The sequence below is a fragment of the Thunnus albacares genome, chromosome 1 (assembly GCF_914725855.1).
Source record: "Thunnus albacares chromosome 1, fThuAlb1.1, whole genome shotgun sequence".
NCBI lineage: Eukaryota > Metazoa > Chordata > Actinopteri > Scombriformes > Scombridae > Thunnus > Thunnus albacares.
Window position 1 is genome coordinate 18,497,635 of NC_058106.1, and position 12,185 is coordinate 18,509,819.

The 12,185-nt window shown below is 39.6% G+C and overlaps 1 protein-coding gene across 5 annotated transcripts in view; it reads left to right on the forward strand.

The window, feature by feature from the left end:
* The window catches only part of kiaa1549lb (KIAA1549-like b), a 68,929-nt gene that overhangs the window by 35,798 nt on the left and 20,946 nt on the right, over positions 1-12,185 (forward strand). For all 5 annotated transcript variants that reach the window (XM_044347480.1, XM_044347471.1, XM_044347454.1 and 2 more), the window contains 4 exons: positions 1,741-1,960; positions 2,205-2,338; positions 3,130-3,298; positions 8,759-8,818. In XM_044347480.1, coding sequence (XP_044203415.1) covers positions 1,741-1,960; positions 2,205-2,338; positions 3,130-3,298; positions 8,759-8,818 — 583 coding nt within the window. The remainder of the gene's footprint in view (positions 1-1,740; positions 1,961-2,204; positions 2,339-3,129; positions 3,299-8,758; positions 8,819-12,185) is intronic.

Sequence of the window (12,185 nt, forward strand, 5' to 3'; positions counted from 1 at the left end):
CTCTCTCTCTCTCTCTGTAGTCTCTGAAGGTGTCTTGCTTCACTGCACCCCTGTCACCCATTTCAACATTGCTTGGGTTCCTTTTAGTAGCACCGCTCTCATCCAATGAGAAGCAGTCTGTTGGCAAGGGAAATTGCTTCTGTGTTTAATTATAGGTTATAAATGGTTGGGAGGAGAGCAATGTGCTGATGCTAAAAAGATGATGAGACATAGAATTCAACCCGCTGGACTAAAAGAATTTTAAGCCATTAAAAATATAAAAGTGAACTATTTTTGTGTCATGTAGTTAGAGCTCTCCAGTGACTGGAAACTTGAATGTCAAAACAACTGTTGGGTTAATCTGCTGGCAGTCGTTCATGCTCTTTGAGATGGAGTCAGTGAGTGTGTTACCAATCTCTGGTTTGCTCGAAACGCAATCTCTTAATAACACCTTCACATGGGTGAAGTCTGAGAGGATGAAGTGATAATAAAGGGCTCTTTTCACAGAGCTTGTAACAAGGCCGAATTGTGAGGAGGCAGAGCGGTGACTCTCAGCTACAGAGACTGTAGGCTTTCAGTGTTTTTGCCAGTGGATCAACCTGTCAACATGGGCGTTCAAATGGGTTTAAATAACGGACCTGAATGGTTTCACCTCTCTCACAAACACGTTTAAGTTTTGCCTCATCTGTCATTGTTCCCTTTCCGGTTTTCACATAAGCACGGTTCACCAAAAAGTCAAACTCAGTTTCATGACATAGTTACCAAACACATATTTCACCTGTGTTTCCTGCCTGAGGATGAGAATGCAGTGATACCTTGCCTCTTGGGGTGGATGAGAAGGAACATAGATTTCTTTGTCCTAAATTCCTTATTTAACAGTCTCTCCCATGTCTTCCTCATCTTTATTCTTTTCTCTCTTCCAGAGCAGCCCTTCATTCCCTCCTGGTTCTCAGCACATATCTGTATTCCATAATCACTCCTCCCCCTGTGCCTCATGCTCTCGTTAGCGATCAGTTGGAATGCACTGTAGTGCGCTCCAGCAATCCAATACAGTTCAATATCTTGTCACTCGGTTCACTGGCTAATATGACTGATTGACAGTACATACTGATCCTGCTAGAAGGACCATATTGGTGGTTTTGTATGTTTAAGCTCCAAATAAGAATATTTTCCATTACTGCCTACCATTTTCCAAATCATACATAAGATATTTGATATCCTGCATTCAATGTAGCGGTTCTTTTTTTTTTCATTTGTGTTTTTCATTTGTTTCATTTCACCACAGTGTGGTATGAATATAAACTTACTTGAGATAGGTAAAGAACCTTCAAAACTGTTCTGCCTGTGACCACGTTACGACACAAGGTGCCTAGTGCAAGAGCATTTTCGTTTTCTCATCTGGGCCTCTTCTTAACTCGTTTCAGTCTGATGAATGCCACCTGTTGATGAGTAGGTGCTTGTTAATCGGATTTAATCATTAGTGTAATAAATACCCCTAAATTGCTATATAAGGGTACCTTTTCTGAGATGTGTGGACAAGTTTCATCCACAAAAATGAGTAGAAAGAAGAAAGTTCTGTTGCCAGAAATCAGCAAAGAAAAGCATAAAAATGTACATACATGGTATATTGTGATATAAGCTTTTACTAATATCACCCACTACTAGTTGGCAGTAATGTGATCTATATGCAATGTGCAATTCATGGGCTTAAAGTTTGGGAAAAAAAAAACAATTCCAATATATTTCACTTTTCTCTCTCAGGTGGAGACTGTTTTTGGTTCTCCTAACATGACGGTGGCTTATCATGTGACTGGAGCAGACATGGTTTACCCCCCCTCTGTAGTGCTGGATGGCTTGGACTCCTATGGCCGTGATAAGCTGATTGCAGACCTGCGACAGTACCTCCCCATGGTAACAGCCCTGCCCCTCCCAGTTGCATTATGGAGACCCAGCCCAGCCACTGGCTTCCAGCTGAAAACAGGTCAGCTAGTGTTCAGTTAGGATGAAAGAGAAAAAATAAGTCAGAGATGAGCTTGAGACTTACTATTATTTGTTGCTGTTGTGAGCACTTTCAGTGGAAACTAGGTCTGAGAAGTAAAAAAATAATTCCACATGTGATTCCACATCAGAAGCATGGTTAAGTCAGACTAGAACACAACATAAGTTTGCTATGTGAATTCTGACCTTTTTGACAGTGTACAGCTCATCTCATTTTTCTGTTCCAGTTCTGCAGTTTGTGGGAGCAGGTGATGATCCGCGGTCCTGTCGGTTCTCTCAAATGATGGAGCAGAGGCTTGAGAAGGTGTTTACTGCTGCACAGGCCAAAGTGCTCAACAGCAACAACAGACTCTCTGCTCAGGTACCGTGATGAAAGAGTTGTGTTGCACTCCTAGCAGTGTGTAGGTGTTAGTGTAAAACTGTGATTGTTAACAAAATGCTAGAGGTGAAACATGCAGAGTGTAGCATTCATTGTCATTGTCACTGTCAGTGGTCATCATCCCCCATCATATTGAGACTTGGTGTTACATTTTTACCCTTTTTGGAAAATGCTATGTGTAAAAAACCATCCAACAACCAAATTAGAAGATAAGATAGATGATGTTGAGTTTACTAAATATTGCTTGCAGAATATTAGAAAAGATGCAACTTCAACAGTTCTGCTGTTACACATCATTATTACCATGTGGTTTAGGTGATTTGGCAGATGCAAACTCTGTGTAATTTGTGCTGAATTGTCCCTTAGTGTATGAGGCATAGGCTATTCAAATAAGAGCTGCTTCTCAGATGCAAATTAATTATGTGTAGGGAGGCAGTGTTTGTATTAATTTTAATGAGCTGCCACATTAAAGTGCACCCTATATTAAAGCTAATTTGACAGTTATGCATGGATGAAAAAATTGATGCTAAAATATTTTTGCTTTTATGCCTTGCCAGCCACTGGGATGAGTTTCATATTTTTTGATCCAAGACAATAACTGATATTTTGATGTTTTTCATTCTCTATTATCAGTCATTAATTCTGCAAAAAAGATTTGCACTAATCTTTTTGATTTATTTGAACATTACAGTGATATAATCCCAAGTATTTCATGTGACTATACCTACTGTATATTTTTCTCTATCCTCTTCTTTCTCTGTGCCTATACCCAGATGCTGAGTGTCTCCCAGGCAGCAGGCTCTCCTGCTGTATCGTTGGTCTACACTGTGAGGAATGGGACTGTCTTCCTTAATGGCACCACTGCCTCAAACCTCCTTGGTCAGCTGTCAGCGGAGCTGGTGGGCTACTTCCTCTTCTATCCACCACTTGTCATTGCTGAGCGTAAGTCACACTTTGCACTCAGAAATCCATCTCTTTGTCAGCAGTAATTCAACAGCCTAATAAGGAGAAATACCAGCAGTATTTCTCGTTTTCTCTTGGGAATTATTTGTTCTTCAAATAGAAATTGGATTAAACAAAAAGAAAAACAAGTGCTGTGCTTTTCCTTGTTTTTTCCTTGCGTTGAAGCCTACCTGAGGTTCAATATAAAGATTTCAGACTGTGTCTCATAAAGCATGTTGGTCTGATATTCTGATTGACTTTTCTAGGAGAAGACAAAATCCTGTCCAACCTTAGAAACCGCAGTCAATTTAACATAGTGAAAGTGGTTGTTTTCTGAGCATTCTGCATTCACAAGGGCTTTACTACCTCATAAGGTCTATCTATTCAATGGTAGAACTCAGGATTTCAATGGCTACGCCTGACTGATGTCCAGTTTCTCAGTAATTGGATGTTTGTGACTGTTTTGCTGCTTTTACGATCATAGTGGTTTTTAATGATTGAGTCACTTAAAGATAGCTGATGCAAAAACACAACTAAGCCCGTGCCTTTCATCTCATCCTCCTTTGAGGGCATCTGTGGCCTAGCGCTCCGTCTGTGTTAGAGTTGTACTCAGAGAAAAACAAATGAAGAGTGACAGGGAATCAGTGGATGCCTAAACAGCAGTCCCAGTGGAGTCCCAATCTGTAGCCTGTTTTCATCCTCGGTCTAACTGGGAAATGTAAGGTAAACTGCTCAATAGAGGGAGATATGTCAGATGTAGTACCCTGAGATCTAATGAGAAATCATTTTTATAATACTTTATTGATCCCTTAAGGGGAAATCCACTATTTTTGCTTGACCTCCTTCACAGTAAAGTCAGAATATAGGATCAACGACAGAACTGAGCTCCTGCAGCTGATGGGGATTTAATCTTCTCACACACACAAGTTTCACCCAGAAATCTGGTAATTTTCTGTGTCAGGTTTGTTGGCCATTGCCATTTTTCTAAGACAATAACAAAGTGACTTCTCCATCATGTACCCTGAAGTCAATATGTAATGTAAGATGCATTTTACTCAAAACTTTTATGGATAGTGGATAATAGCACGAGCAGGGTAAATTATCTTTCCTGTTCAGCCGTCTTGCAGGGTACAGATATAAGTTGAAAGTTTAAGTTAATTTATTTTTATAGCACTTTTCAGACAGTGGTTGTAATTCAAAGTGCTGTACATATTATAAAACATTAAAATAAGGAAACATTAAAAAGAAGAGAACAAAGCATTGAAATACATTAAAAAATAAGACATTAAAGTGCACAAATTGCATTAAATACGCATAGGTAAATGTTGGGATGGAAGTTGATTGAAGCCCAGTTTGTATAGGTAGCTTTTACTTGGCTTTTAAAAGTGCTCACTGAGGTCACCTCTTTAATTTCTGCTGGTAAAGTGATCCAGATTTTAGGTGCGTAAGCAGAGAAGGCTACATCCCCAATGTTCTTATGGATGTGGTACTGTGAGAGCAGCAGTGAGGACCTAAGGGCACGGGCTGCGACATGTGGTTTTAGTAGCTCTGCAATATAGGCTGGTGCTTTGCAAACCATTAAAAGAATTGTAAAATCAATTCTAATAGTAACTGAGAGCCAGTGTAGAGTAGCTAAAATCAGTGTGATGTGCTCACTCTCCCTGGTTCTAGTTAAGAGCCTGGCAGCCGAATTCTCAAAGAGTTGTAGTTGTTTTACTGATTTTTTGGAGAGTCTGGTAAAAACTGCATTACAATAGTCAATTTAACTGTGCATGTGTAAAAGACGGCTTCAGTGTCTTCCTCAAGGTAATCCTGCATAACCAAACCTCAACCTTACAATCTGAAGGAGGTCTGGAGAAAGACACATCGCAATAAGGAGACCCTGTAAATCTAGAGACAACTATTCAGTTGGCTTAGGGCCACCTCTAGAAACAGCACTTTCTTCCAGTTTCCTGTTTCCAACCAGCCATTGTGCTTTGAATTTTTCTAGACTTTGGTGAGTTTGACAAGATGGAGCTCTGGATATGCAAGGTCATGCCCGTGATCACAGAAGAGTTTATGCTTAAGCCAGGATTAAAAGGACCAATGTGTAGGATTTAGTGGCATCTAGTGGTAAGGTTATAGATTGCAACCAACTGAATACCCCTCCCCCTCCCCTTCCAAGCATGTTGGAGAACCTACGGTGGCCATGAAACTTGAAAAGCCCCCTCTACAGCCATTGTTTGGTTTGTCTGATCTGGGCCACTGTAGAAACATGGCGGTGCAACATGGCGACCTCCATGGAAGGGGACCCGCTCCCTATGTAGCTATAAAGGGCTCATTTTAAGGTAACAACAACATAACGATTCCTATTTTCAGGTGATTATACACTAATTAAAACATATTTATGAATATTATATTCCATGTCCGTTCCGCTAGATGCCACTAAATCTTACACACTGGTCCTTTAAGCAAGGGCCTTCCCTGCATTACCACTTATCCAGAAGAGCTTTTTAAGTTTTTACCTTCCTGTTCTTCTGTCAGTAACCGCAGTGTGCACTCTAACCTCCCAAGGTGTATATGACTGGACTATATTTAGCAGAACTGAGAACCAAGAGATCATGCTCAGTCAAATACTGTTCTAGAAAGATATAAAGTACACTGTTTCCCAATTCTGAATGCTTTTAAGGACCCAGCCCATGAAAATGTACTCTTTGCAGGTCCCAAAAGTGAGACTGAAACTGTGCTTCCTTCCTCAATGAGACATCTAGCCTAACAAAGACCAAAGTTATCAGTGTGTTCTGCTCAATCTGATATATTTTTGACAACTGACAAAGTGATAGATAACAGTAGTAATGTTACCCCAATTTACAGTAGAAATTAATGGTCAACTATATCCATATTCAGTAATTTACACTTGTCTGTAATGGCCTTAAATTAACATGGCCAGGCTAGTAATACAAACAGTGACTTTTATGACAGACTTCCAGTGGCTTTTTTATTGGTCCAGATACTTCCCTTAATGGGTTGATGAGGAATGCATGAACACACCTTAAACAACAGACTTTCCTGCAATAGATTATGACATACTGAGGGCAGAAAATACTCTATACGGGTTGGCTGAAAGAAATTTGCATATCACGACCACATTTGGAAGAGCCTTTGGAACAGGAAATGTTTTGTCCACTTGTTTGACGCATTCTGTCTTAAAATCTGAACTTTGAAGGATGCTGCCCCTGAATTGAGATGCATCATCAGTGTGATTGTGGCACAGGCAGATGGCAGTTGTGGTTTACACAGTGCTTAAATCAAGATGAAGATAATCTTTGCTAGTGAGCATTAAATTAAAGCTCACTTTGTGTTGTGATTGAATTACATTAGAAAGTGAAGCTACCCACAGGCGTGATGATTAAGTGAGGGAGAAAAAGAGAGAGGGCAACTAGATACCAAGGGGGGGCTCTGAGGGAGCAGAAACTGACACGGAGGAAAACCCAGTAAGACAAGAGGGAAAAGGGAAGAGTGAGTGACTGTGTGACAGTGATTTTGCTCTGTTTGTTTTGTCCTCTCGCCATTAGTGACATTACACTGTTCACAGGAGGTGTTGAGCATATGCTGGCAGCGGCTGCCTCCTCACTTCAAAGCTAGTTATTGCAGTAAATAATTAACAGTGGGGAATTCTCATACCACCTTGGGCTCTGCTCTGACAGTAAAGACCCGGGATCTCACACCACTCCGAAGTGCCTGTTTGTAGCGCCGAGCACTCCATCGTTCCTGTGGCGCTCATGTAGGCTGGACTGCTGCGATCAGCTCTTTTACTCCCCTTCTGCTCCTCAACAATTTCTCTCAGGTGACATATGAGAGAGGCTGTTTGCAAAATGTCTCTTTTAGAACACAACGATCAAAAGCTACAACCAAATTGCTGATACAAAATATGAAATAATTTTTTATCCACTTCTAGGAATGACTTAAAAATGCTCTTCAGTCTGTGTCCTCCAGGCTTCAATCACACAGCAGCAGAAACTCATGTGAAACCTCCTCACCAATTCATATTCCACATGATTTAAACTTATAGACAATGTTAAACTGATTTTGCCGGGAGCCCCGCAGCCCTCCATTAACAATGCTGAAGCCCGTACTGTTCCTCTCCCACCCTCCTTTCCCCACACCTCTCTCTCCTCTCTGCTGTTATGGCTGAGTGTACATTTCTGTTGCGAGTCTGCTTTCACAGGCCAGTGATACAGCATTCCCCCAAACACTGCACCAGCCTCCAGCACAAGAGCTTAATCAGGCAGGAAATAGATGTAAGAGAACACAGACAACCAGAGCTCAGGCGGCTGAAAGCTCTCCTTGCTGCTGTATTTGTCTGACATGCAGTGATAATGAGGCTTTAAACTGAGATTCTTGCCGCACAGAATGCGGCAAACTGTAAACTCTTCCCCTCCTCACTAAAAAGATTCAGAGGTTTTACACATTTTGCCCACATTTACAAGCACTGATTCTTAAAATAACAAATGTCTGACTAGGGAGAACACCACTTGTTGGAATGATAATTGCACTGTTGCTGCAGTGAAAATGTAATAATTTGAATACTGTTCTTCATGATTATTGCTTTTTTTGCTTTTTTAATTTTATACCAGTTAACAAAAAATGCTTTGTTCACTACAGCTTCAATTCTTAAAATGACAACAGAAGCAGGGAGAAGTCTTATGTAAGTGAGAGTCCAGTGTGAGAGGATGATCCTGTATCTCTTTAGATTTAACTTTACCTTGCTTTTTCAAATTGTCAGAAATCTACCGTTTGCTTTTTATGTCATATTTGTCAATTTTATGTTTTTATCTTAAAATCTGTTTTCGGTACAAATTATACAGTAGTTGTTTGCAATTTGCAAAAAATCTTGTCAGTGTGTAGTTTTGTGTATCAAAGGATATATTAGCATATAAGGTTTTTTCAGTAATTTCCTAAAATTAGCTGCTGTGTAACTGTGAATTCTTTGAACATTTCTTTGAAAGGGTTGTGTAATTTGGTAGTATACGGGAAATGCTCATTATAGAGTTTTTAAGAAACAACCTAATGTGCCTGTATATCACTTGACACAAAAAAACTACACACTGGAATCTGAGTATTTTATGTCAGTTAAAGAACAAGAGTTTTTTGCAAAACTTTTTGCAAATGAACAACTACGTATAAATCCAAACGTATTGAACTGTGACTTACCAACTAAACCAACTTCACACTTTTTCTGTTTTGCCCTAAAAATGAACTGTTAAATACCTGCAAATTACCAGGAAATTAGTATAAAATTAGCGGACTTGTAAAATAAAGCATTACCAAAAATTCTCTTAATAATGCAGTTTTGGAGAAACTGATTAAATATTAAATTAAATTGTATGTTTTAATTAATGAAAATTAATGCTTTGATGCTTCAAACATTGATGGTTTGTCGTGAGAGGGGGAAATGATTGTGTTTTTATGTCCTTGCAGCACTGGAGTATCACAATCTTAACACCTCCGTCGCTACCAGAGACTTCTGGGTTATCACAGGTAAGGATGTCACATTGAACACTCACATCTTTTCTACTGAACATTGAAAACTGTAAATTATTCTAGGGTAACATACTGTATATGTGTTATGTTGCAGAATCAGTCCACTTATAATGTAGAAACCTCACTTGCTGCAGTGTATACATTTTAAAGATACTGATAGCACAACTTTGAAATGTTATGTTTCATTTCTTTGCTACTTACTTCATGACACACAAACAGGATGTACAGTATGTGAAGACCCCCACCAGACATGTTTTAAGATGTATGTAAAATACTCTACTTTGAATAATAATGTCTGATATAGTGAACTAGTTGTGATGTCACAAATCATGCTCATAGGCCTGCTGCTTAAAATTGGCTTTTCAATGAGCACAGATAAAATTTCCACTTTCAGCAGATGAATGTGAAAACAGCCTTATAGTTTCAAACTCTGCATATACAGCATTCTGCACGGTGAAGCTCAATTCTCTTCTTTAAGTTTACATGAAGTCAGAGACATAAACATAGAGATGGATGACTGACTCCATACTAAAACTGGCTCTATGTCCCAGTAATACTAACTAATACTGTAGTAATGACTTGGATTGGACTATTGTTGATTATTTGCTGTGCTGGCTTTATAAATGGCTACATATACTAAACAGTGTTCAAGGGTACCCACGATGTTATGTAATGAATGGGCCTTTCAGATCAGACTGTGTAGCTCTTAACCCTGCACTTACTGTGATGAGAGGCAAAGTGAATTCAAGGTCATGCCCTCTATAATGGGATTTACTCACACTGAACATGATGTACAACCAGGATTATTGCTTTTTGACTCTTGATATCATGGAGCAGATTAAGTCAAGTCAGGTCAATTTTATTTATATAGTGCCAAATCACAACAGAAGTTATCTCAGGCTACTTTTCATATAGAGCAAGCCTAGACCATACTCTTTAATTTACCTAAAAGAGAGAGAAAGAGATCCAACATTCCCCCATGAGCAAGCACTTGGCGACAGCGGCAAGGAAAAACTCCCCTTTAATGGGAAGAAACCTCAAACAGAACCAGGCTCTCGGTGGATGGCCATCTGTCTCAACCAGTTGGGTTGAGAGAGAAAGAGGGAGAGGGGACAGAGAGAGAGCGAACGAGAGAGACACAGAGATACACAGCAACAACAATAATATCAATAACAACAATAATCATAATAATAATAAAAATATGACTACTAATAGTAGTAGTAGCAGTGGATGTCAAGCGGGACCACAGGGGCACCAGGTGGTCTGCAACCACAGGTCCATGCATACCTGAGAGACAAGAAAGCACAAAACTACAAGGAAAATGACAAGTTAGTAACATGCATTAATGGGACATGAATGGGTACAGATGAAGAGGGAGAGGAGGAGAGAGGAGCTCAGTGGAATGGGAAGTCCCCTGGCAGTCTAGGCAGCATAACTAATGGCTGGTCCAAGGCAAGTCTGGGCTGGTCCTAACTATAAGCTTTATCAAAAAGGAAGGTTTTAAGCCTACTTTTAAATATAGAGAGGATGCCTGCCCCCCAGACCCAAACTGGAAGATGATTCCACAGGAGAGCCTGATAGTTGAAGGCTCTGCCTCCAATTCTAGTTTTGGAGACTCTAGGAACCACAAGTAAGCCTGCATTCTGGGAGTGCAGTGTTCTAGTGGGGTAATAGGGTACTAAAAGCCCTGTAAGATATGATGGTGCCTGACCATTAAAGGTTTTGTAGGTGAGGAGAAGGATTTTAAATTCTATTATGGATGTCATAGGGAGCCAGTGCAGAGAAGCTCATATGTGAGCAATATCTTTTTCTATTTTAAAGGACTTATCTTGATCAAAGATAACTCTCAGATTCCTTATTGTGGTATTGGAGGCCAGGGCAATCCCATCCAGAGTAGCTATATCATTAGATAATCTGTTTCTAAGGTGTTTAGGGCCATGCACAATAACTTTGTTTTGTTTGAGTTTAGTAGCAGAAAATTGCAGGTCATCCAGGTCTTTACATCCTTAAGGCAGGCTTGAAGATTAGGTAACTGATTAGTTTCATCTTTCTTCATTGATAAATATAATTGGGTATCATCTGCATAACAATGAAAATTTATGGAGTGTTTCCGAATAATATTACCTAAAGGAAGCATGTATAAAGTGAATAGTGTTGGTCCAAGCATAGAACCTTGTGGAACTCCATGTCTAACTTCTGCATGTATGGAGGATTCATCTTTAACGTGTACAAACTGAAATCAATCTGATAAATAGGACTTAAACCAGCTTTGTGCGGTTCCTTTGATGCCTATTAAACGTTCAGTCTCTGTAATAGGATGTGATGGCCAATGGTGTCAAATGCAGCACTAATATCTAACAACACAAGTACAGATATATAGGTAGGTATAGGTCTATAGTTGGCTAAAACACCTGGATCAAGAATAGGCTTTTTAAGAAGAGGTTTAATTACAGCTACTTTAAAGGTACATAGCCTGTTGCTAATGACAGATTGATCATATCTAGTAAAGAAGTGCTAACTAATGGTAAAACTTCTTTAAGCAGCTGAGTTGGGATGGGGTCTGAGAGACAGGTTGATGGTTTAGATGAGAAATCATTGACGTTAGTTCAGGAAGGTCAATTGGAGAAAAACAGTCTAAATATATATATCAGGTTTTACAGCTGTTTCTAAGGTTCCTGTGTTTGAGGATAAATCAGTGCTGGTTAAGGGCAGGAGGTGATGAATTTTGTCTCTCATAGTTAGAATTTTATCATTAAAGAAGCTCATGAAGTTGTTACTACTGAGAACTATAGGAATACATTTATCAATAGAGTTATGACTCTTTGTCAGCCTGGCCAAAGTGCTGAAAAGGAACCTAGGGCTGTTTTTATTCTCCTCTATTAATGATGAGTAATAGGCAGCTCTGACATTACAGAGGCTCTTCCTGTATGTTTTAAGACTATCCGGCCAGACTAAGCAAGATTCTTCCAGTTTGGTGGAATGCCATATCGTTTCAAGTTTGCTTTAATTTGCGGGTTTGGGAGTTATACAATGGAGCTAACCGCTTTTGTTTTATTCGCGTCTTTTTTAAAGGGGCGATGGAGTTGAGTGTCATTCGCAGTGAGCCTGTGGCACTATCAACAAGATGATCTATTTGGGAGGGACTGAAGTTGTCCTCTGAGTCCTCTGTTGTATTGAGACATAGCATTGAATTAAATGCTGATGTAATTGCTTCCTTAAATTTAACTACAGCACTATCAGATCAGACATCTAGTGAAGACATTTTTGTCTAAAGGCATGTAGTCCAGTAATAGGAATTCAAAACTTACTAAATAATGGTCTGATAAAAGAGGACTCTGTGGAAAGATGCCACATGAGTGGGTTT